General features: G+C 38.1%; 1 protein-coding gene across 1 annotated transcript; it reads left to right on the top strand.

Moving 5' to 3' along the window:
* Nucleotides 1-26,945, top strand: LOC125303362 (phospholipid scramblase 1-like). The gene is made up of 11 exons (XM_048257081.1): nt 1-18; nt 2,180-2,217; nt 21,090-21,115; nt 21,320-21,388; nt 21,476-21,558; nt 25,366-25,408; nt 25,542-25,762; nt 25,848-26,009; nt 26,221-26,382; nt 26,480-26,535; nt 26,629-26,945. The coding sequence occupies exons 3-10, from the start codon at nt 21,103-21,105 to the stop codon at nt 26,510-26,512; spliced, it is 786 nt and encodes a 261-aa protein (XP_048113038.1). The 5' UTR covers nt 1-18; nt 2,180-2,217; nt 21,090-21,102; the 3' UTR covers nt 26,513-26,535; nt 26,629-26,945.
* The last annotated feature ends 695 nt before the right edge of the window (nt 26,946-27,640 follow it).

Here is a 27,640-nt window from a genome sequence, read left to right as displayed (position 1 = left end):
AGCAGACAAAAACGCGAGGTAAGTCGAGCTATATGAAGTTATTATTTTGCTGCCACTTCGTCTGTTGTATAGGCTAACCCAGAAGGATGTACTTGGTATCAAATGATAGCCCTGTGTCTCCTCTTTCATCTGACATGCATATGCGATCACAGGTCCGCGAGTAATTCAGACGAGAGTGTGTGCAGCGCTGGTTTTTGTACATGACGTTATTATTTTGCAGTCACTTCGTCTGTTTTCATAAGCCAGAAAGATCGACATACTTGGTGCCAATGGGTAGCCCTGTGTCTCCTCTTTCATCTGATATGCTTTCCATGTCTATGCGTTCACGGGTTCGCGAGTAGCCTAATTCAAACGAGACTAATGGGTGCGTAGGTGAATGCAGAGAAGTATAGACTGTAAATAGGATGCAATTTGATTTAATTTCATGATTTTATTTTTCATACTTTAACGTACAGACGTTTCCTCATTGGAAAGCCCCACTTCTGCTCTGTCACGCAATAACGGATTCATCTCGCTGCGATGAACAGTTGCGGAGCAATGTAACAGAGAATAAAGGGTGTGTTTTTTGACGCACTTTGCATCAATCGGGTTCTAGGCAGGCAACTGGTGGATACATAACTGGCATGCGTAAGATAGGCCTAATGGTAAGGTAAAAGCAACGACCGAAATGCAGTGTTGAAACACGTGTATGAAACGTAGGCTATTAAATATGCAAACACAGATCCGGTATAAACACTGACCCCCGAAAAAAAAAAAAATCTCCCGTTTTTGGAAAGCTAAATGTTGACAGTGTCTTAGCACTAACCTACTAACAGCTGGACATGCTTTATCTAACACCAATTAGCCTTCCACTGACTATCTTCTTCCCTGTATATCCCTTTTCTCCCTCCCTTGACTTCGCTTTAGGCGTTCTAACTGTTATTTGATTATGTGAGTAGTAGGCTAGCCTACTTATTGCTACACTAACAATGTGTAACGGATGCCAGCTAGCTAAGCGTTGCTTGTGGAACGTTGGTAAACCTCACTCCCCGACGCCTCAAGAGTGCTGCTGGCATGCGAGCCAGTAGCCTGGGCTCAATTGTTAGCGCGCTCGCCCTCCCGATCCGAGGTGCTGCTGTTCGCGGGTTCGAGTCCGGGCGTGTGCAGGGCTGAATCGCGCAAGTTCAACACAACGCAGGTTACACTGGCACTGCTTTGCTTATTGCAGGCTGCTACCTTGATGCGCTGATAAAAGCGTCAGCTACAGCCGCAGACGCATCCGTGGTTCTGGCATGGCATTAAGGGGATTTGACTTGATGTAGCTGCCTGCAGCGGTCTGTACATGCTGTAGGCCAAGGCCTATACACAGTTTCGGGTTGAAAACATATTCATCTCAGAAAAGACTGCTTTCTGCTGCGGCTATCAAGTCGAACCGTGGTAAAGTTGGTTTTATATTGGACGTTGGATATTCGACACATTCGAAAAATCTATTTAGCACTGACTACGATGGTCGAGTTTGTGTCAAACCAACTTTAATGTGTTTAAACAAGGTCTGCCTATATTACACAAAGCTTATTTTGTCCAAAAACCCATGTTTTGATTTTAAGATTTTTTTATGCTGATAAAAGAATTTCAATCTATTATGCGGCTTCACCTTTTGACTTACCCATACTAAAACACATCTCCTGAACTCGGCTTACTGCCCTCTAGGATAAGCTTCCTTTCCCCTAAAAACCTACTCTTTGATTTTATACAATTTTTAATGTTAAATGTTTCAAATCTATTATGCGGCTTGCCTTTTTGACCTACCCATGTCAAAACACATCTGGTGAACTTGGATTACTGCTCTATCAAAAGCTGAAGCCGCATAATAGATTGAAATCTTTTATTAGCATAAAAAAAATCATAAAATCAAAGCATGGGGTTTTGGACAAAATAAGGTTTGTGTAATATAGGCAGGCATTGTTCAAACACATTAAAGTTGGTTTGACACAAACTCGACCCTCATAGTCAGTGCTAAATAGATTTTTCGAATGTGTCGAATATCCAACTTCCAATATAAAACCAACTTTACCACGGTTCAAGACGAATCCCCTATTATTACTAACTGTGTGTAGGTGATACTATCTGGGTGTTGCCTCTAGCAACCGGTTCATCATATGACTATTTCCTGCAAGTGCTAACGTTAGTTTGGCATCAGTTTCATTTCAGGAAGACGACAGATTGGCTTTACAAGTGGTAAGTTTGTTTTGTTTTTTAGACGATTTTACATATTGGCCTTTCATTAGGCTACTTTGACTCCACAGGTTCATAAGTAAACCAAACTATTCACAGCCTGGTTTTGGTGCTGATCTTTATCAAAATGACAGGTTATAACGTTTGGCAATCCACTGAATATGCATTGCAAAACATGTATTTATTAGCTTCCTGGCAGTCGGTGATTATGTCGTAGCTTCATATTTTGAAGTTGTAGGCTAGCACTACTGTGTGTAATCTACTGTAGCTCTAGAGATTTGTCGAGTGAAGAGTTTCTGGCTGTTACTTGCTTCTAGTTCTTAAAGGTGGAGTACAATCCGCATGCAGGAAGTTTTTTATATAAATATGTAGGCTACAGTAAAATAACGTCACTTATATTTGATACAATTAGGATCAAACAAAACACGCCAGAGTGGTAGATCACCCTACCCTCAGTATTCCCACAGAAACTCAAGGCTACGTAGGCTAAGTTTTAAGGTTTCGTTTATGGCCATTACAGGCTGTCTGAGTGTGCTCACGGAATTGGCATAGGTGGTCGAGGAGATTGCTGAATGTGACAAACAATGTTATGAGCTTGAAATCGCGTAAAATCGCAGACTGCACAAAGCAACACCAAAGAACTTTTCCTCTGTCGCATGCACACTATTTGTTTATCCAGCAACGGCTTTGCAAATAACGATGTCCATAAAGGTAGAATATGTTGCATGAAATTACGATGTATTGCGACATTTTTCAAGTCAAATTTGTAGTTTCTTATGTCTCATTCTATCGAACTACAGATCCGCTACCCGATCTGGCAAACTTACATAGTGCGTATAGCCGATATGGGCCGCGAAGCGAATGCAGAAGTGCCGTTCACCCTGTTATGAGTTGATGAACCACGGAAACAATTTTGGTTTTGGTAGTGTAGTGGTTAAGGAGCTGGGCTAGCGTGCAGTAGCCTGAAAGTTGTCGGTTCAATTCCCGGCTTCCACCGTTGTGCCCTTGAGCAAGGCACTTAACCCCAAGTTGCTCCGGGGACAATGTGATCCCTTGTAATATAGCTGACATATGCAAGTCACTTCGGTCAAGAAGTGTCTGCTAAATGTAATGTAATGTAATGTAATGTAATCTCCCAGATGAATAAATGTAAACCTATGGGTCATTCCGTGTCAGGTCACCCTCCAAAAAAAAAAAAAAAAAAATCACAGGTGTTTGTAGACCAAACCTATGCATAAATCGTTAATAGTATATCTGTATCACTAATGGTTCCAAAACTACAGCCCTTTTAAGCAAGGGCGTAGGTTTGGTCTCAGCTTTGGTGGGGACACATCCCCAAACTCACATCCCCAACTCCTGTTGTCACTATACCAACATTATTGTTTCAATAGGCTACCAATAGTAAGTGAAGAATCTCAATTTCGATACTTTTGGGATTTTTTAACATTTGATTTGGTTTGTGTGATTTGTGAGATCATTCATATCAGTGGCAATCATAGAATTTGATTGACCCTCCACACACACACACACACACACACAGAAAGTGATGGTTGTCATAGGTTTCTATTTCTAATTCAACTTTATATTGTTAATTATTTATAGTATTTTATGATCTGCATAATTATTAATAGCTAAACATATTTAGTAATTTGAATACATCACATTGATATTTAAATTATTAGGCTACACTTGTCTTTAATCTCATAATTTGTGGTATGTAGGCACTTTAACGTGAATGCAATTAGCTTTCAGTCTCACGGTTTTAGGCTAGTGAAAAATAGTTTTCGCAAGGATATGTGTCTTGGATCCATTGTTTATTGCGACTGCAAGATTGGTAGCCCCATAAACAGTCAGTGATGGTGAGTTATATTCTGTGATATGCGACTATCCGTGCATCCTGGGTAATATCCTAACAGCTAATGCTATTTTACACAGTAAAATGAAAGCCTGGTCACCAGTTGCCAGTTTGTATGGCTAGTTATTTTGCCTACTTAGACTCTGCATAATGAAAAAGCGTATTATGTCCCCTTTCTTCTTTTTGGGTGGCATAACTGATCTAGATAGATAGATAGATAGATAGATAGATAGATAGCCTACTTTATTGATACCCAAGGGAAAATTCAAGCTACAAATCTACAAACCACAAAAAGGGGCAAACATGTACATATGAAGGGCAAAGGGAATATCAAAATGTTTTACTCTGGCCTTTTATGGGGTATGTGTTGGCAGTAACTTACCTTTGTCATTGACACACCCGCTCGCTTGGCTGCCAGTGCAAAGTAGCCTGTGCTTTGACACTCTCCATGCGTATAGCGTGCGTGTCAGATAACTTTCCCCCTCCCCCTCGGTTTTTCATTCAATCAAATGACGTTTCTTGTACCGTCGTGCTGGCTGTCGGAATGATCAGCAGCAATGAGTTCGCTAAAATATTGGTGGGGACAATTTTGTCATCTTAAAATGTTGACTAGGACTAGTCCTTAGCGTCCCGTCCTAAATCTACGCCCATGCTTTGAAGTTTCATCCTTCAAATCCTTTTTGTCAACTTCCAACATTATTGGCTCTTTTGGTATTTCACACACATTAGTGAAACTATGTGAATAGAAGTATATTTTCCTGTTAAATTAAAATATCCAATCAAATCAGGTGTATCTTGTGTAATTCCATGCATTAACTTTGGTTGTTATCATTATCATATTGTCAGAGCATTTTTTTAAAATTGGGCTTGATTTTCAAAAAGCCCATTTCCATCTTCTCATTTCACCACGTGGACAGTTAACAGGATTTTTTAAAATTTTACCATATATCATTCTGTATGTGAGGATTATCTGCCCAAAATGTGGGTTTGTTGCCGAGTTTCTTTATTGAGATTTTTGAAAAATATTGTCTATAAATCCACTGAATTTGTACTTTATTTGCAGTACCACTTTGCACCACATGTGGTGCTCTTTTAATACAATGGAAGTCAATGGAAGAGTAAGAGAGTCACTTGTTTGCTGCACATACCCAATCTAAACACACAGTTTATGGTTCATAGTTGAATTGGTCCAAATAATTATTGCAACATGAACAACATACTACTCATACATAAATCTTATTTAGATAAAATAAACTGATCAAGTAAATTATACACACATAAGACTGACTGGTCATCATACATGCAGCAAGAGGATTTAGCATAATTGCCATCTTTGTAACGAATTTTCAACACCAGCTTCAACCTATTGCCTAGTGCCTATGTGAGAAGTTTAATAACTAGACTGCATTTCCGGCGGGAACTGCGAAAGTGTGCTTGCCCTGGTCCGGTCACCAACGTGAGCAGACAGTGACATATGCTATGCTGAACCTGGCTTGATCCAAGCATTCTAACAGTGCCTTTCAGTGTTGGAGCAGTGGCAATACCTCAAAAGCTCTATTCAACTATTGCCTTGCGGGGTGAATGCGGTTCATTGAATTTTACCTGTGGCTAAAATTGAATTTTACTTTTAGGGCTAAAATGCTTCCTGAATTACTCTTAGAAAAAAAAATAGGCATCCTAAAGTTACGAGTGACGAAGTTACGAGTACAAGCATCTCATATCAAATGACCATGGCAATACGCTAAGCAACATAAATCCCATAACGTTACAGCAACATCTCCTCCCTATGACCTAGCTAGCTAGCTTCTAGCCACACAAGAAATGAATGATGTTAAAATCTCCGCTTAGCATTCTAAAAACAGAAGGGGCACATTTATGTGGACCACTACAACATGACTCATTATGTCTGTAAAGTTAACTGTATAAAACACTTACTTTCATAAAGGAAGCACACCATCCAGCATGTATACACATGGAAACCAATATTTTAGGTACTTGGCCACGAACTCAAAACGTGTCTCTCTGAAGCTCTGTTCTAGAATCTTTGCTCTGAAGGCTGTTCCCGTTGCTAGGCAACATCAAATAAACAAAATGAGAGTCTTTTCAAGGTATATAAAGTGTACGTGTGATTACGAATGGATGTGTGCAGTTTGCAATTAGAATAAACAAGAAATAACATTTCCAATAATTTCCCATGATAAATTACATAATATTTGCACCTTCCTTACTTGTGAAGCTCACACCGTATTTCAAGTACACTAGTGAAATGTAATACAACGTTGCCACCTAGCGTTCAGATGTAGGCTATTTAACATTAACGTGACATTGCTGGCTTATTCTTTCGTCAACTCCATGCTTTTAGGAAAACAATCTTTTTATCATAGTTCCCTCGTCAATGAGCGATTACCAGCTCGTTTTTGTAACAGAGATAGCTGTTTATTGTCCCTAGGTTTACAGAAACACCTATTCATATTACAGTTTTTTTCAATCGCTAACAAGCGCTTACCCATACTTCAGATACTTTTTCTAAACACAGACTCACACCTACAAAACACAACTGGCCAAATGGATAATTTTCTTTTCAAAAACACATTTTGTTAAATATACTACTAACACATCTTTCTCTGCACACACTAACTTTACCAAAACACTGGAAATCTGACTCAAAATTAAATTATTCTGTCAAAGAATAACACTTGTTTTCACTTCACAAGGTACATGCAGTCAATCAAAGTACACCAGGTTTCAAAATACTGGCTATTTTTGACATTACAAAAACGGCATAGACTTTTTATGTTTCAGTTTTACAGGTATTTGCATGCCATTTTTACACTAAATTTCTTTGTTGGGAACTGTATGTCTACATGTGATGTTCACATTCAAAAGCATTCCAGTAAAAAGCAAATCAGTTTTTTTCCCTTTATACTGTTTACTACAGGAGGTACAGTATAAATACTGTTTACAGTAAAATATAACAGAAAAGGTTTTACAGTATTGCTTACAGTGAACAAAATATCCATGAAACACACAAGAGCATTCTGAACAAAAAAACAACGGCAAAAAAGGCAGATAAAAAGGGGGGGAAAACTAAACAAATAAAAAATAAAAAGCACAAAATTACTGTATCTAATCTCTGCGATCTTCAGGGTTAGGCCACATGTTTTCATCAACATCGCATTGATTACATGGTCAATGATAGTGGCACGAATTTCATTACTGACAACTGTTCTTGCAGTCTTTGGAATGCCACCACCATGCATTCTAATACTTCTACCCTGCCCTCTCTTTGGGCCTGCTCTTCTCCCTGACCCTGCTCCTCTCACTGCTCCTGCACCTCTCACTGCATCTCTCACTGCTCCTGCTCCTCTCACTGCTCCTGCATCTCTCACTGCTCCTGCACCTCCCACTGCACCTCTCACTGGGCCTGCTCTTCTCCCTGGCCCCCCTGCTCTTCCTCTTCCTCATCCAGACATTACAGTGTTTGTCTTTTTCTTTTTCTGTTTCTACCTCAAAGTCCTCCTTTTCATGTCAATGTAATAGGGAAAAAAAACCCTACCACTGAGTCTAAGCCAGACTGGAATCAGCTGTGGTTGGCCCAATTTACCCAACATAAATCAGTTGTGTGTCAATTATTCAATTGTTTATTTATTATCAGCTGAGATATATTGTTTTTGAACTGATCATTGCAGAAGCAGAAGTTTTTATACTGTATCTAAGGTTTGGAATATTGTCTTTGCTATTGTGGGATGTTGTGTGTTAACATTCGTAAATACTGCAAAAACAATCCATAATTTTGTTGGGAGGTATAGCTTGTCTGTTAAGAAAATGTAAGCATTGTGGAAATGAGTTCACTGACTGCATATCGTGTGCAAACGACATGAAATGTGTGAATGGTATGGCCACAAAAGACCGATGCTGTGCTAATTGTATTTAGAGTTTTGAAAATGTGACAACTGGTTGGACAAACGCTTGTTAGCGACTGAAAAAAACTGTAATACGTAGCCTATGGAGTGCTGCCGACCACTGTTCATTACATGGCCCAGAATGCCTTGCATGTCTTTACAACAAAACAACACAGTAAAACCTAAATGCCCGTAAACATATGCATTTGCATACTTGTAACATTTTTAATAATACTCTCCCATCATGATATTTAACAATAATTAAAAATTTAATTTGAATACCGTCAATGTGAAAATAACTGTACTACGTCAGCAATAAAAAGCTAATGTTCTCCTCACCATTTCAGTTTGTAAGTCCATACTATCCCATGGCAGAGCAAGGATTTCATAATTGGGCAAGGTTGCCCGGAGACATTGTGCATACTTGGAAGGCATTGTGATAGATGTACCTGTACAACTGCAAATGTGTAAGGTGATAGTTACCAAATATGGATGGGTGGTTTGCCAAATGCTGGAAACTTTTGGAAATGTTTTCTTTTTTTTTTTAGCTTATGTACCCTCACATTGGAGTCCCGAGTTCAAATACAAAATTTGGTATCGATATGTGACAGTGTTCCTGAGATATGGACGACTTCCTGTTTCGGAGCTTCGCCACCGATTTCGTTTGGCTGTGATGGGCAAACGCTTTCAAAAAAATAAAAAATCCTTCTGGTAACTTTTGTGAGGCTTGGTCCAAGGATAATGTACGTCAAGTTTCGTGGCGTTCGAACCAAATTTGTGACCTGTGAAAATTTAGTTTCGCTTTCTGTTCAATCCAATATGGCGGACGAACGACACGCCCACCTGGCGTCCACAACACTTCCAGACAACCTAGCCCAATCATGAAATCCTTGCTCTGCCATGGGATAGTATGGACTTACGAACTGAAATGGTAAGGATGACATTAGCTATTTATTGCTGACGTAGTGCAGTTATTTTCACATTGACGGTGTTCAAATTAAATTTTTCATTATTGTTAAATATCATGATGGGAGAGTATTATTAAAAATGTTACAAGTATGCAAATGCATATGTTTACGGGCATTTAGGTTTTACTGTGTTGTTTTGTTGTAAAGACATGCAAGGCATTCTGGGCCATGTAATGAACAGTGGTCGGCAGCACTCCATAGGCTACATTATTAATATGAATAGGTGTTTCTGTAAACCTAGGGACAATAAACAGCTATCTCTGTTAGAAAAACGAGCTGGTAATCGCTCATTGAAGAGGGAACTATGATAAAAAGATTGTTTTCCTAAAAGCATGGAGTTGACGAAAGAATAAGCAAGCAATGTCACGTTAATGTTAAATAAAGCCTACATCTGAACGCTAGGTGGCAACATTGTATTACATTTCACTAGTGTACTTGAAATACGGTGTGGTGAAGTAAGGAAGGTGCAAATATTGTGTAATTTATCATGGGAAATTATTGGAAATGTGATTTCTTGTTTATTCTAATTGCAAACCACACACATCCATTCGTAATCACACGTACACTTTTAATACCTTGAAAAGATTCTCATTTCGTTTATTTGATGTTGCCTAGCAACTCAGTGTTCAGAGCAAAGATTCTAGAACAGAGCTTCAGAGAGACACGTTTTGAGTTCGTGGCCAAGTACCTAAAATATCGGTTTCCATGTGTATGTGCTGGATGGTGTGCTTCCTTTATGAAAGTAAGTGTTTTATAGAGTTACAGACATAATGAGTCATGTTGTAGTGGTCCACATAAATGTGCCCCTTCTGTTATTAGAATGACATCATTCATTTCTTGTGTGGCTAGAAGCTAGCTAGCTATGTCATAGAGAGGAGATGTTGCTGTAACGTTATGGGATTTATGTTGCTTAGCGTAATGCCATGGTCATTACAGTGCATGAAAATGCACTGTACTGTTCTTCCTAGGCAACTTCTTCTTCTTCTTCTTATTCCGCTTACCACTTTTTCCGTACGCTATTTCTCTTGAACAGTTTAACTTAGAAACTTCATTCAAACTTTGTTACGTAGGTCTTCAAACCGATCGGGTTGGTATGACTTTTCAACTTTGAAACTTTTATACTTTTTAAACTATTAAAGAAAAACTTTTTTAAAATCCCCATAGACTTAACATTGCCGATTGTGACATCATAATACGGCCGTTAAGCAATTAGAATCCTATGGCAGGTGTTCAGGCCACCTGCAGCCTCAGGCTTTAAGCATACAATCTGGGTCAATTAAGACTACACATCCTATTCAACTGTTTCCTCTGCCCAAAACTGTTTCAAAATAAAAGTCCTCACTACAATAATCCACTGTTAAACAATGTAACCCATTAAACTACTGAACTTTTTACATTCAACTTTTAAACGGTCTACTTTTAAACTATCTATCTATTAAACTAGCTGTCTATCAACAACTTTTAAACTATCTACATTCACTAGCTGTCTATCAACAACTTTTAACTTGTCATCAACTATGTCAACACTTTTCATCAACTATGACTCCTACCCACTGTAGCTAGTTAGCATGGTTAAGAAAGTTAAGATGTTAAGATTGCTAACATTGTTAACATTTTTAACAAAACTGCTAAAAATGATTAGCTAGGTTAGCTAAGTCACATGGTTAGCATAGTTAGCATGTTAGTTTGCATTTTTAGCAAAACTGCTAAAAATGATTAGCTAGGTTAGCTAAGTCACATGGTTAGCATAGTTAGCATGTTAGTTAGCATTTTTAGCAAAACTGCTAAAAATTATTAGCTAGGTTAGCTAAAGTAACATGGTTAGCATAGTTAGCATGCTAGCATGTTAGCGTGCTAGTTAGCATAGTTAGCATAACTGTTAAAAATGATTAGCTAAGTTAGCTAAGTAACATGGTTAACATAGTTAGCATGTTAGCATTGCTAACATAGTTAGCATGTTTAGCAAAACTGCTAGAAAATGTTAGTTAAGTTAGCTAAAAGATGGTTAAGATGTTAAGATTGCAAGCACTGCTATAAAACATTAGCTAAGGGCATGGTTAGCAGAATTAAAAAATCTTAGCATAACTGCTAGTAAACATTAGAGCCATTCCAACTTTCAGTTATCACCATTAAACTATTTGAATATCAACATTCATTAAACTGCTAGAAAACGTTAGCTAAGTAAAGATGGTTAGCAGGTTAGCATTGCTAGCACTGCTATAAAACATTAGCTAAGTAAAGATGGTTAGCATAGTTAAAAATCTTAGCATAACTGCTAGCAAACATTAGAGCCATTCCAACTTTCAGTTATCGTCAAATATCTACCTATACACAGCCATTAAACTATTTGAATATCAACATTCATTCAACTTCCAGTCTGTCAACAACTTTGAAACTATTTACCTTCAACTTTTAAACAGTCTACTTTTAAACTATCATTAAACTATCTATTAAACTAGCTGTCTATCAACAACTTTTAAACTATCTACTGTCTATCAACAACTTTTAACCCTTTGCAGACCGCGCCGAACATTCCATTTTTTCATACTCGATGGCCTTATGGCACAAAAAGGCTTATTGTGTGGTTATGCTACATGCCAGAGATATAATTTACCCACCATTATAATCAGGAGAAATGATTTTCAATGGTATAAAATATAATTAATAATTTTGAGGAGAACACACATATTATTTAAAAAATATCTTCCAAAATCCAAAAAACACAAAACTATCAGTTTGTCAAGATTAATCTAATTTTTCCCCCAATTTCTGTTGTAGATAGAGAAAAACTTAGAGTGTATGGGAGATTCACAATTTTGTCCTCTACTCAGTGATAAAAACAGAATCAATGTATCACCTTTTGTTCAAAAGTTATGATAAATTTATTAGACCTTTGCAGACGGCACGAAACATTCCGTTTTTTTATACTTGATGCCCTTGTGAGACAAAAAGGCTTATTGTGTGGCCATGCTACATGACAGAGATAAGATATACCCACCATTGTAATCAGGAGAACTAGCCCTTTAAAATGGTACATATCATAGTTAATAAGTTTGAGGGTAACACACATTGTTTTTAAACAATACCTTCAAAATTCAACATCAAAAAACACGAAAATATCAATTTGTCAAGATGAATCTTACTTTTCACCTAATGTCTATTGTAGATATAGTGTGTGAAAGATAGACAGTGTTGTGTTATCCTCAGTGAAAAAAACAGAATCAATTTATCACCTTTGGTTCAGAAGTTATGATTTATTTACTCATAACTGCAAGTCGCAGTAACAAGTAGAATTTTTAAAGAGTAGGATGTTTTCCTTTCCTGGTTTGACATCTGACCAAAAATACACAGATATAATGGTCATGTAACAAATATAAGATGTTTTACCATAAAACAAGATGCATAGCTAAATATAGGATGTCTTACTGTACTCTGAGGAGGCAAAATCAATTGTGGGGAGGAAAGATAAAGGCTGAAATAAAGACTAGGCAGGTGGTAACTGCTTCTCCGTGTGCTTCATTCTACTATGAAAACAAGAATAAGAGACACTGGCACATGTGTTAGGTTCTGAAAAGAGGAAATAAATCATTTTATTTAGATAAGTCTTTAACAATTTCATTAAATAATCAGGAACAACAACTTCAGGTAAATAACATAAACATATGTTTACAAACAAGCAGTAACTATTAGAACTACAAGAATGACAAGACAACAGTATAACAAAGATCAACAAAATACTTTAACATGATGAACAAAGCATCGATTCATATTATAGCATAACAAAGCATCAATTCACATTCACACATATAAACAATTAAAACATTAGAAGAAATTCAATACATTTAACAACCATACAGCAGATATTTCGATACAATATATAATTATCGATATCATTTGCCCTACACATAAGGTGATACACTAACGCCGCATTCCCACCAGATCTGTGGTGTGTGTGTTGTCACAGCTGTGGCTGTGTGTGTGTGTGTGTGTGTGTGTGTGTGTGTGTGTGTGTGTCTGTCCATCTAAGCCTAGCAGACGATGAGGTGTAAATGCTACTGGAGTTGGTGTCCCTGTCTGTGTTAGAAGGATAGGCAAAGTGTATGCTTTCTACCTGACATGGGACTTGACCAAGCTCAAAATAAAGAAATTGTCAGATAAGAAAATTAGAAATTGAATTACAAATCTAAGCAAACTATTATCACTATAATCCCTGTCATTATTGTTATGGGATTCTTATCACAATGTGCATACGCCCAGTTGGGCGAACACACACACACACACACACACACACACACACACACAAACATCCTTACCCATCTGAGGATGATGGGAGATTACTCTCCTCCTCTAGCACATCATTGTCTTCCTCTTCATCCAGAAACTACCCGTCCATGCCATCGTGCCATCGTGGTCCTTGGGGTCATGTTTGCCATCAGCAGTCGGCTGCTTTCACTTCAGTTGCACGTACTTCTCTCCCTCCATCTAAAATAACAAAAAATCACAGGTCTGATAGTGAATAGGTTGTTTAGTTTTATTTTACATTACTTCCACATAATCTTAATCACCACCAACCATGACTCTTTTTCACTAAAAGTATTTTTTGTCACTAAAGGACTCCAATATTGCTTGGAGAGGTAACATTAGTCTCAGAGCTCACTATAAGTGTTATTGCCTTGGCTAAACTATACATAGCATACCAGCTTACAAGCAAACATTGATTCATGAACATGAATCAGGAGATATGACAGAAAACATCTAAAACAGCGTATGCATACACATACACACCGTACATAGGCTACTGCAGTTGCGTAAAGACAAAACACCCCCTTAGAAAATTATATGTCGACGAGTAGGCTTGGGTGGATGAGCTCCCATCATAGTTAGCCAACCAAAAACCTCATAATTGTAGCAGCCAACTTTACAGCCTAAAAGTTAAACAATACTAAGACACATTTCTAACAAATCTTCAGTCATGTATTGATGAAAACAGCAGTCAATGAATAAAATCCTTACGTTACACCATTGGTGATCAACACACTCACGTCGGTAACATAACATTAACGTTGTCATTCATGTCAGATGTTTCTATCTAAGTAAGCTAAGCAACTTGGCTACAAACAACTGTAAATTGTGCTATACATATTACGAAGGAATGAAAGGTTTATTTGACAATAAAATACAGATTAGGTGTACTTGACATAAAGTTGCCAGTCATGAAGCAGGGGAGTGAACTTTATCACGACTACGCGTCAAGGACATGTTGCAGCCTCTCCTGATGCTAACGTTTCCTAACTTAGCTAGTTTTCTGTATCATCAGATGACAAGCAAGCAATCGTTCAAAATAGAACAAATCGTTAAAGTTTCAGTCCTAGTAGGTCTGTAATCTTGGTTGACATATAGTAACCCCCAAAAATGACTGAAAATAATGAGTTTACTAAAGATTACGGTGTGCTAAAATACAAGCTGTCATATCAGCTGACACGCACACGCATTATGTTACGGCCATGCATACAAGGTGTAATTACCAGGAAAAATAACTTTTAAAAACGATTTTGAAGTAATAACATGGATAACAAGTAGTAATAACATGAAAAGACTTGTTTTTACCTCAGATGATCCAGTAGTTTCTCCTTTGGACGACGTGAAGATCAACGATGCATAGTGCTTCCTGCTGTTTTTCCTCTAGTGGAGGGAGACGTCAACTCTTGATTTTTCCTTCACGTAGTAAAAGTAATTCGCGCCACAAATCCCTTAACTAATCATATCGCCAGAAAGCCTATGATGTGACGTTTTTGAGGAAGTTTTCATTGATAAAATTGGTTGGGGTATGGCGGAGTTATTAGACTGAACGTCATCGGTACTGGGGTACCGAAATTAGAACGTGCGTCTGCAAAGGGTTAAACTGTCTACATTCAGCTTTTAAACAGTCTACTTTTAAACTATCAACTTTTATTAAGCTATGCAACCACCATGTCTATCCTAGCATCCCCGTAGTAACCATCTCTGTATTATCTGTTTTAACTATACATGATATTTTACATCACAACTTTAGCATTTTCATGCACTGGTAATTCCTTGGAATTGCATTTCTAGTTTGAAATGAGATTCTTGTACTCGTAACTTCGTCACTCGTAACTTTAGGACTCCTATTTTTTTTTTACTAAGAGTAATTCAGGAAACATTTTAGCCATAAAAGTAGCGCCTGAGTCTGTGACAGCTTAAGCGAGAACTCCTAATAAGACCGATTCACAAACAATGTTTTGTGGTGGCATTTCACGTCGCGATGTTTTGAAATGCGTCTAACAATCACAAGGGAACAATTTTGCATTGTAGGCATAACTAAGGGATGCAGTAACACCACCAACAACAACCAAAACTAGCCTACTCATTGTTTACATGTACATTAAATGTAACGTTTCATTGTGAATCAAATGAAAAGATTCTCCTCTTTGCAAATGTTGGCATAGGCATATGGTGACAGATTAATTTAATAATGTTGCTGCGTGAATCACGGTAAGCGCGAATGAAGTGGCCACTTCTTAATGGGACTCACTGTATGGAAGTAGGCTAAGTAAAATAGAGATGTTTTAAATAAGATAAAGTTAGGATATGCCCGCTTGACAACGGCAGAGATAACTGGCCTTTGGCCATAGCAACCATCCATTTAGAACGACTGGCCTTCATAGCAACCAAGGATCTTAGCTGTGATTCATGTAGCTACAGTATGCATGCAATGCGATGCAAAGTATAGAAAGGTGATGAAATATACAGAGACAGGTCAAGAAATATAGTGCAATGTAGACAGTAGTATACAGTTGATTTACAGAAGGTGGTTTAGAGTAATATGAATTAAATATAAATATGTGCAGTGTATTAGCAGTTATCTCATACAATAAGTAGAATAATGTGTGTAGATGTAGCAGTAACATTATAATAGTAGAAATAATAATATAGATATATGCAGTGTATTAACAGAATATAATAAAACAGAATAAATCTGGATATTCAATATGACAAATATATAACAGATATGTACATAACATACATCTATGTGCAGTTTGGAAACAGTGTCATTGTAGTGCAGAAACAACATTATAAAAGTAGTAAGAATAAGTCTATGTGCAGGATGAATAGTATAAAGATCAGTAGAATAACTATGTATAAATGTAATTGCAGTAGGTCTATGTACATTTGTAAATAAATAGAAAACTATGGGGGAGAGGGATAAATTAATTTTATTTAATCGTAAAAGTAAATTGCATTCAATTAAATTGCGATTAAAAATCTTTCCAGTAGGCTTTAATGTCACGCAAAAAGTACAACCAAAGCTAAGCTTGATCACCTAGAACGTCTAAAGAACCAGAACTTGAGTGTAGTTTTTTGCTGGGTCCCAGGCCATGTTGGTCTGAGGGGAAATGAGAAACCGGACAGTGCTGCTAAGCAAGCCCTCAATGAAGAAGTCACAGAATGTCAAATCCCTGCCCCAGACCTTAAACCTATACTGAACTCTTACATCTCAGATAAGTGGCAATCTGAATGGGATTAATGTACCAACAACAAGCAAGGAATGTGAATTTTGGCACATTTTCATGATCCACTGGGTCGTTATGGGCCACACAAAATACGGTGGTGCTAAAATTACTCCTATTGTGGCTATTGGAGACATGCGTTCATGAGTATCCAGCTACATTCAATGAGTTAAGTAAAATATTCACACACACAAAAAACATCACTAATGTTGTGGACATTCCTTTATTCTGAGATACATTAATAGGCTCTCAAAACAATCCCAAACAGACATAAGGTCTTTATAGAGCAAATCCATATAGATTATTTGTCAAATAAACCAGTAAAACAGAATTAGGGGATGGAATATATAACATTCACACTCATAGCTCATATTTTTAAAATAAATCAGTGAAAAAGTATCCTGACAAACTAGCAGCATTTTAATGCCTTAGTCATATTTCATAATTTCAAATTTTTCTCTAGGTTACCTGATAGCCCAGTTTGAGAGGTGCAAGACGCGTGACATTATTTATTTGTGCAGCCAATCACTGCTGTTGTTTTATTTTATTGATTTGATTTTAGTCATAGAAGCTAAATTCGAAGGCAGGCCACAGGTAAAATCCAACGAACCGCATTCACCCTGCAAGGCAATAGTTGAATAGAGCTTTTGAGGTATTGCCACTGCTCCAACACTGAAAGGCACTGTTAGAATGCTTGGATCAAGCCAGGTTCAGCATAGCGTATGTCACTGTCTGCTCACGTTGGTGACCGGACCAGGGCAAGCACACTTTCGCAGTTCCCACCGGAAATGCAGTCTAGTTATCATTATTATTATTATTATTATTATTATTATTATTATTATTAGCCTCTGTTATACAGCGGGGAAAATAAGTATTGAACACGTCAACATTTTTTTCAGTAATACTTCCAATGAGGCTATTTGCATGAAATTTTCACCAGACATTTAGTATTAACTCAGATAATCCACCCATATAAAAAAATTCAAACATTAAAGTCCATAGGTAGAGTTATGTGCAATAAAGTGGAATGACACAGGAAAAAAGTATTAAACACGCCTGCTGAAATTTCTTAAATACTTTGTGGAAAAGCCTTTATTCGTAATGACAGCTTTAAGTCATTTCCTGTATGATGAAACTAATCAGTCACAGTATTCTGGTGTGAGTTTGGCACATTCTTTTAAACAGATAGTCCTTTAATATTGAAGATTTCAGGGGTCCCTGTTGTGAATCCTGATCTTTAGTTAACTTCCAAAACTGTTCAATTGAATTGAAGTCAGGGCCTTGATTTCCTTTCTCTGAAACCAATTGAGAGTTTCCTTTACTGAATGGTTTGGATCATTGTCCTGCTGGAAGGTCTAGCCATGTCTCATCCTCATCATCCTGGTGGATGTAAAGTTTCTCCCAGAACAAAATGACTCCATTCATCATTCCTTCAACTGTATGAAGTCTGCTAGTACCATGAGATGAAAAACAGCCCACACCATGATGCCACCACCTCCAAACCTCACTGTTGGTATGGTATTTTTAGGGTGATGCACAGTGCCATTTCTCCTCCAAATATGGTGTGTAGTATGACAACCGAAAAGTTACATTTTCAACCACAATACATTCTCTCAGTATTTCATAGGATTGTTCAAATGTTGTGTAGCAAACTTTCAACGAGCTTTGACATGTTTTTCTTCAGCAATAGAGTCATGCGGGATGAGCGTGCATAGAGGCCATGGCGGTGGAGTGCATTACCTATGATTTTCTCTGTAACAATTGTACCTGCTGCCTCCAAATCTTTCTGGAGCTTTCTCAGAGTGGCCCTTGGCTCTTGGGCTACTCTTCTGACTATCCTTCTGACTTCCTGGTCAGAAATCTTGCAAGGAGATCCTGTGCATGGCCAGTTGATGATGTAGTGATGTTTCTTCCACTTGCAAAATAATGGCTCCAATACTGCTTGCTGGATGATTCTGAAGTTTTGAAGTGCATCTGTAACCAGTTCCATTAATATGTTTTGCAACAATAAGGTTGCAAAGATCTTGGGAGGGCTCTTTACTTTTACCCATCATGAAATGTTTCTTGTGTGACACCTTGCTAACAAAAAACATTTTTATAGCCCACCAGTATGTACTAACCCAGCTTATATCAATTTGTACAGATAGGAGGGATAATTTTTCTAACTACTTATAGATTCCAGTTTGTTCCTTGCCATTCTTTGCGTTTGTGTACTGCTTTTTCTTAGCGTGTTCAATACTTTTTCCCTGTTCCATTCCACTTTTTTACTCATAACACTACTTTTAGACATTAATGTTTGGATTTTTATATATGTGTGGATTACCTAAGTTAATACTCATGTCCGGTGAAAATTTCATGCGAATAGCATCACTGGAAGAATACTTACTGAAAAAAATGTTGACGTGTTCAATACTTATTTTCCCCGCTGTAATCTTTGTCAAAACTTTGTATGTTGGCAATGTGAGACGTGGGCCTGCTTTTCTTTGCAGAGATCTTTAATTCTTGGCTTAATTTTAGATTATAGCCTCAGGTCATCCTCGATCTGTGCGTGGCTGCGATATTTAGTTTTGAGCGCAGTCCGTTTTGAAAAACCTGCCTCACACAGGTATGTCAATGCAAAAGGAAGGAGAATTTTTAAGGCTACGTTGGAGAGTTGGGGGTGTTCCTGCATCACTGCTATCTAGAAGGATGCAAGATGACAGGTGGTGAAGAGGTGCTTTAACCTACTGTCACTCTTCAGCTCAATAAGCAGTTCCTGCATTTGCAGCGACAGCTCATTTGCTGTGCAGGTAAATGGATCCCGAACCCACAAAAATGAGCGGTAGTCCTCCTTGAAATAGGATGCAAACTGGTTCATCAGCGCAGACAGGTGATCTAGAGCTGATTGGAGGAGAGAGGAGAAATCAGTGCCACGTGCATCATTGATGAACTCAGCAAGGCTCAGGAACATTTCACAGTTTCCGTTATTGATGCGGTCATGCCAGAGGGCAAGTTTTTGAATGAACGCATCCACTCTGTCAAATATATCGACCAAATACGACAGAGAAGCTAACCACAGTGTCGTCGAGGTGCTTCGCCAGTTCTGATTTAATTTCAGTTAAAAACAATTTGACTTCTTCGCGCAGCTCATACAAGCGCTGTAACACTCTCCCTCTGGAAGGCCAGTGCACCTCTGTGTGCAACAGGATTTTGTAATGCGCCGAGCCCTCTCTTGACAGAGGACACCAAACAATTGTGAGTTTAATTGACGGGACTTAATAAAATTCATGATCTGACAGAATGCCTTGTACCCTGCACTGGCTTCCAGTAAGTCACAGAATTGACTTTAAAGCACTATTGCTTGTTTATAAATCAGTAAATGGAGCAGGACCTAAATACCTATCAGACATGCTTCAGCAGTACACTCCTCTCAGGTCCCAGGTGAAAAACCTGTTAGTAAAACCTACTGTTAGAACCTCAGCTCTGGAACCAACTTTCGGATGACATCAAAAAGGCCCCAACTGTAGCCAGTTTTATAGACTTAAGAAGACCAAACTGTTCTCAAATGCTTTCTGCGAACTGCACCGAGTTACAAATTCTGAATCTGCCTTGATAATTATTCTACCTTGTATTTTATTACTTTTTTACTACTTTTGCCTTTGTTTTTGCTTACTAATTATTCTTTATTTTGAAATGATTTTACCTTGTGTTTTTTTATGTTTTCTTTTTGTTATGATCTTTACCTTTTGAACTATTCTTTGACTATTGCCCTTCTATGCTTTTATTTGTTATTATTGTTTGGTTTTGTTTATGTAAAGCACATTGAATGACCTCTGTGTATGAAATGTGCTATATAAATAAACTAGGCTAGGGATAATACTGTTTAAGATATGAATGTTCAAACATGGCCTCCAAGATAAGGCCTTTTAGAGTGTAAACAATTAAGGGCAAAAAGTCTATGGAAACAACAATAGAATTGAACAAAAATATTTTACAGGTTTTAGTTATGGAACCTAAACATTGTGTAGACAAACTTTGAAGAAAATCGGAGTCGGTGCTGCAACCATTTTCCTGGATTTTGTCTGATTTGACACGGAATGACCCACCAACATTATCGAGTGGTTTCAGTTTCTCTCGCCAAATGCGCATATGCATGCATTGAATGAACGCTCATACCACCACTTAATTATATTGTATTGTATACAATATGTAATTGTAAGGCAACATGATAGTTCAACTTTATTCTCAAAATTTCGAGTTTAATGTTGACATGTCTAGTTTAATCTCGTCATGGCAAAAATATTTGTGGCCCTAATACTCCATTGTAGGCTATCTATGAATAAATCGTTACATTTCTCGTTGCTGTGCCATTTTATTTTATGAAATCTTGCCAATGTAGTAACCGTTTTAGAAATTATTAGGCCTGTTATTATACCAACAATAATAGGCTACATATTTGGCCTAGGTCTACATTGTGTCTCAAATGCCGTACTTCTGCACTTAGCCTACAATACCTAATTTGAGTGTCCCTCTCAGTAGGCTACTTCAGTTGTACTTGTCATTTTAAAGGATCAGCACATGTGCAGGGTAATGGAAAAAAAACTTGTTTGTCTGGTTTATTTCCATGTTTCCTATGGATAAGAAACGCTGGCTTCATGGCTGCTGGAGGTAGGCTGAATTTGACAGCTTTCATTTCACTCCTTTCTTTTGTTCTGGGTGTTTTTTCACCTGGATACAATTTATATTGTATCCACTGCCATCATAAATGGCAGTGGAAACAATATAAATAAGCTAAAAAAGCTTCAATGGGCTATAGCCTAACCTATTTGCCTGATCTAACAGACTTTACTGGTCTTTCTTTTACTTACATAGGTAATGCCATCAACATTCAACCACAGAGAAACGTTTTCTCAGCCATTCCTGATGGAAAAGTGCCACCTGGTGAGCAAATGCCTAAGGGGGGGGGGGGGCACTTTCTAGAAAATTATGTGGATATAGGTAACTTCTTCAATTCCTTGTCGTCCTCAGATTATGTGCCTCCTCAGATGGGATTGATGCCCAATCCACAGAGACCTGTAAACTGCCCTCCGGGCCTGGAATATCTTACTCAAGTAAGGTGTTTCACCAACACTGTAGGCTATTGCTTTTGATGTGCTCTTTTATTTAGGCTCATATTTGTTCATATACCTTCCCATAGGAAAGCAAAATTTGAAATGAAGTCAAACAGATTTCTTCAAAGGGACCCTTAGCAGAAATAATAAGATATGAATAGATTGAGAAGAAAAATAAAGTATTTTGAGATCTTAAAGGAGAATTTCGGTGTGATATTGACATAAAGTGTGTTTAAACATGATACCGAGTGTGAACGTATGTCTCATAGCTCATCTCGGCTTGTCCCCTGCACTCCGAAATCTGGCGCTAATTAGCCGATGCTACCAAAAGCTTTTTCAATGGGGGTGCCTCGGGAATCGGCCTAGCCATGCAAATAAATCACTGTTTTAGACCATTTACGAGGCTCAAAGTATCTCCACACTTCATTGGTAGACTTTCGAGGGCCCTGACATTTAAAACGAGACATTGAGAACTTTAAAAAGGACCGGTAGTTTATTTACAAGACGATTTATACAGACAGTACCTTCAGGAAGTTTACCGTTTGCAGGCATCTTGAATTTAGTCACGATAAGTCGAGCGACGAGTACAAATGAACAGGTATGATAAGGGATCAGATTCCAAAAATAATTCTGTGGAAATGCATGGATTCCAGTTGCTGCTACTGGAAGCAACTGGAATCCATGCATTTCCACGGAATTATTTTTGGAATGTGTAATTTTCTGCATTAAAACACATCAAATAAGCCATGTAGACAGTAATTTTCGGTGATCAACCACTGCAGAGCTTGGCCTGGTATATGCTATAGCCCCAAATCGCAAGCAGTGGATTAGCTAAGGGCAGTAAGCTAAACACTTCTCAAATAACATTTTTTAACCAGTAATATTGTTCAAAACAGCACCAAACCTCGTCAGTAGCTTGCTTATGGTCTCTACACATAAAACGAGGCACCAACAACCTAGTTAGGGAACCAGGAGTTTAATACAGAAGACTGTTAACCCTAAGAAACCGATTGACGCAAAGTGCGTCAAAAAACACACCCTTTCTTCTCTGTTAAATTGCTCCGGAACTGTTCATCACAGCGAGATGAAACCTTTATTGCGTGACAGAGCAGAAGCGGGGCTTTCTAACCAGGCGCGCGGGAACCTATTTTTGACCAGGGGTGCTGAATAACAAAAATAATGGATGTCCGACGATTTCTCCCCTCCTGGACATGTTTCGGATTTTGACTGCTAAATACGTCATTTTAGCGCGGTGTGCGGGTGATAGAGAGACGTTTTAGAAAAGTCCTGGGCAGCCACAAATTCCAATGTTCCGCGACAGCAATCCGAAGCCACCTCGCCCACCCTAACCCCACAGAAGCGCACTTGACATCATTAGCCTATTTCAGTATAGCTAAGGAAAATTACTTTCTGATCGTCAAAACCACACCAGAGATGTTTGGCTTTAAATATAGGCTAATAATCATGCTGCAATGATCTCGCAAATAATATCTGAATAGCCTAAAGTGTGTCGTCTCCACAGCAAGTGTCCTAATAATTTATATCTTAGCGACTAGGATAGTGAAATGATTTCACTAGCTATACATTTATTCATTTTGCAAAACTGTAAAACACAATTAAATTTTCTTTCAGCTTATCCATGCTTTTTTGAACGTGTAAATCGCATAGAATATGTAGACCTATATCAACCGTAGATCGCTATCACATAGGCCTAGCTGAAACCACGCTACGGTTCTTACAGTAACTGACTCACGTTCACGTTGATCTCTATAACTGTTCATTTTTAGTAGCCTATATTCGAACCTATCCATAACCCTTTTTTGTTATTTGACTCATCATTTCACATACTAAAATATAAATAATGTCTGACAGCAAATTAGTAATATTTAAACATGTATATAATATTTAAAAAAAATCTATCTCCTGCCAGCAGGGGGTGTGCGCCCTTGTTTCCAACGAGACTACACACAACTCTCGTTTGAATTACTCGTGAACCCGTGATCGCATAGATATGGCAAGCATATCAGATGAAAGAGGAGACACAGTGCTATCCATTGGTACCATGTATATTGATCCTTCGGGCTTATAAAAACAGACGAAGTGACTGCAAAATAATGTCATGTACACAAACCACTGCACACCCATCTCGTTTGAATTACTCGCGGACCCGTAATCGGATATATATGCAACGCATGTCAGATGAAAGAGGAGACTCGGAGCTATCATTTGATACCAAGTACATCCTTCTGGGTTATAAAACAGACAAAGCGACAGCAAAATAATAATTTCATATAGCTGTACTTACCCCACATTTTTGACTGTTTTTGTGGCAAAGCATGTTTATAATCCAACGCTATCGTGTGTTTCTCTATGGCAAAAGCATGTTCATAATCCGGTTTTGAGATCCTAGCAAATTCCTGCATGGCATCCAATTCAAGGCTCACATTGCATCCCAATTTGTTCAACAAAGAAACACCTTTTTGCCTTTACTTTGTTCATGGCAATGCAGTAAAAAGTTGAGAATCATTATGAGTGCGCACACGCAGGCTAACACGCAAACTCGGGTCAAGTCAGGTCAGATCAGTTCGTATCACAGATATGGAGCGCAGAAAGGTCATTTTTCCTCACTAAATAAAAAATGGCATTTATTTCCGTAAATCACACACTACATATTTCTGTAAATTGCTCAGCCCCAGAGTATCCCTCCAACATGGCAATTATATTGCCAGATTCAGGACAGTCTGCCCTACACACACATGAAATGCATGTAGAGCTATGAGCGTGCTGTGGTGAGATACATGTCAAAATATAATCATTTTTGTAATACGCTTTTTATATTTTAATTCTTTAAAAATCAAAATAAAATCAATGCTAGTACTAACACATGACATGATGACATGATCTGGATAGCCTAGACTCTGCTGAAAAAAACAATATATAATATGTGTGTGTGGCACTTACAATGACCAGAATAAATCCATATGAATAAAGGTAGTGAAAAGGCCCTAAAAACAGCTTAGGGTTCTAAGGGTTAACAACATTTACCAACTGTCACGCTATCCGGAGAAATTCTTTGGTCACCTCTATTAACGATTTCCGGCTCCCCCATTGTTTACATGTGTTGAATGGAAGTCAAAGGGAGCTGTAAATTGTTAATACATGTGACCAAAGAATTTCTCTGCATAGCGTGACTGCGGTGCTGGTAGATGGACAGTTGGTAAGTGTTCTTAACAGTCTTCTGTAATAAACTCCGGGTTCGCTAACTAGGTTGTTGGTGCTTCGTTTTATGTGTAGGGACCCTAAGCAAGCTACTGACGAGGTCATTAAGGCGTGTTTGGCGTGTGGCACCGGCACGATGGAGGTGGTTTAAAGCACGCAAGGACAGCTGCCTGGGGTAGTGACAGATTAAATATGTCAGTCCAAACCTCAGTCAGCTGTACAGCACAGGGCCTGAGTTCCGGGGATACCATTAGGACCAGCAGCCTTACGATGTGTGTCCTGCTCAGTGCCGCACACACATCAGTGTTATAGTTATTGTTCCTGGTGTGAACGGCCCTTTAATCTGTCCTTATCTTGCTTTATTTCTCAAACGGTCCCTTAGGAGAAACAGGTGAGATCTAAAAAAAAGACTGTTTATTTCTTGTGATACAAGTAAAAAATCTTTTGAGTAACGTGTCTATTCACTGACACTGTATTTCAGGGGAAAAAAGACATTTTGAAGACAATTTGGAGATTTTTTTTCTTGTTATTTACATGCATATTATGTTGAGGTAACATGGTTTTGTATTGATTTTGTACCTATTACAGATTGATCAGCTTCTTGTTCATCAGAAAGTGGAGTTAGCTGAAGGTAACAACAAGCATTTCTCCCATACATACGTACACACCCACGCTGTCATCAATTTACTGAGCTGTTTCCTCAATTCTGATGTTATGAGTAAATTGGCATTAATTTAAACTTGCCTTTCATTTCTGTCATGCAGCAATATTGGGATGGGAGACCAATAATAAGTATGTGGTGAAGAACATCATGGGTCAGCAGGTGTTCTATGCGGCTGAGGAGAATGACTGCTGTAACAGGCAGTGCTGCGGACCTATGCGCTCCTTCGTCTTACATATTCAGGATAATCACGGCCTTGAAGTGATCACCCTAAAGCGGCCATTGAAGTGCTCCTTGTGCTGCTTTCCCTGCTGTCTCCAGGAGGTGCGGTATGTTTTGTCAGAGAAAGAGAATGACCACTTGTTGGGGTTGTAAGTTAACTATGTTTTTTGTCTTGCATCTCTTACAGCTGGAAGTACAAGCACCACCCGGAAACCCTATTGGATATATCATTCAGAACTGGCATCCCTACCTACCCAAGCTGACCATTCAAAATGAGAAAAGGGAGGACGTCTTGAAAATTGTGGGCCCATGTTGTCCATGCAAATGCTGTGCAGATGTGGATTTTCAGGTAGAACAGCCAAAGTGCATTCATAACACGTTAGTTCCATGTCACCACAGCAAATATTATTTAATCAACTAATCAATCAACCATGACCAGACAATGTAATTTATGTGCATCTTTAGAGAGCCTGTCTTTTATACAATAATCTGCAACACATTATTTATTGTATAACCATTTTAACATCTCAATTCTGCATGACACTTTTATGACTCGTTAGGTTGTGTCTTTGGATGAACTCACACAAGTTGGCAACGTCTCTAAACAATGGACTGGTCTGATGCAAGAAGCCTTCACTGATGCAGACAATTTTGGAATTAAGTTCCCCTTGGACCTGGATGTGAAAATAAAGGCTGTCTTATTTGGGGCCTGTTTTCTCATCGTAAGCAAAGCATATTGCTGACATCAGGCCATTTATACTTGTTTGTCTGGTTTGTGTTTACCTGTACCTAACGTCTTGCCTCTTGCTTATCTTTCAGGATTTCATGTTCTTCGAACATGGCAATCAATAAGAATTTTCCCTATATCAAGCTCTGTAAGTAAGCTTACCATTTGAATGTGAAAAAATGTTTTGTTTGGTTTGGTGCTGACGGTGTGCACATAAAGTGATACATGTTTTCCTTTGTAGGTGGACCTGGGAATGCTGCTTGTGTGACACTAAATGAATGTGTGTGCTGCAAATCTTTGCTTATCGCCAACTCTTTTGTAGAATGGCTGTGTACACTCCACACCCCCAGTTCCTTGTACTGTTCAGCACTGTGGAAGAAATGTACATAAGTAAATGTGTTAGTAGCTAAACTTTTTATTTGTTATCGTAGAGCTGATTTTTATATACCCTAATTTAGAACTGAAGTCAAAACATTATTTTAGTTTTTCTTTCCATTTCTGTTATCAGTAACGATGCTATAAACTAATAAAGCAGGTGCCGAATAGCTTTGTTATAAACAGACTGAAACGTTTTTCTTAAGATGCAGGACAGTGATATGATAAGAGCACTAAGTGCATCATCAGAACAGTCCTCATCCTTGGAATGTCTTGCAAGGTTATCATCGGTGAGGCATAAATAAGGGAAACGTACTAGATATACAGACATACTATAAGCTTTCTTGTAGGACGAGTAGGCAAGCCAATCTTTTTTTCCCCCTTCAATTTCAGAACTGCTATGTGTCGGCACCAATTTGTGGTTGTAAGAAAAGTAAAACCTATTGAATAAGTGTATTTCCTATTTCATGTTATGTTCTAAAAACAAACACCTAATAACTCATATTCCAGGGATTGAGCATACTTTCTAAGATATTATATTTACATTTAAGTGCAAAAGTCCCCACCTTTGTTTCCAGTATTCAGAGCCTGGGCCCACCTACACCCAATTTTTTTTTAAACAATGTACTGACGGAATGGGCTAGCAGGTTGTGAGGAGATGATTGCTAAATATGGCAAAACATGTTATGGACTTGAAATAATGATCACTGACTTCACCTTTAATGCATGGTCAGTTTTTACAAATGTGCCTTCATTAATCAAATTAACAAAAATCAACATCACATGAAGAAGATACACTAAGCTCTATCGAATGACTAATAAATGAATATTTTGGTCCTAGAATTACCTAAGATCTCAGCTTGCTTAAGTTGTTTCCT

This window comes from Alosa alosa, chromosome 1 (assembly GCF_017589495.1).
Source record: "Alosa alosa isolate M-15738 ecotype Scorff River chromosome 1, AALO_Geno_1.1, whole genome shotgun sequence".
NCBI classification, from domain to species: domain Eukaryota; kingdom Metazoa; phylum Chordata; class Actinopteri; order Clupeiformes; family Clupeidae; genus Alosa; species Alosa alosa.
Note: the sequence above shows the minus strand (reverse complement) of the source record. Positions and strands in the feature narration are given on the sequence as shown.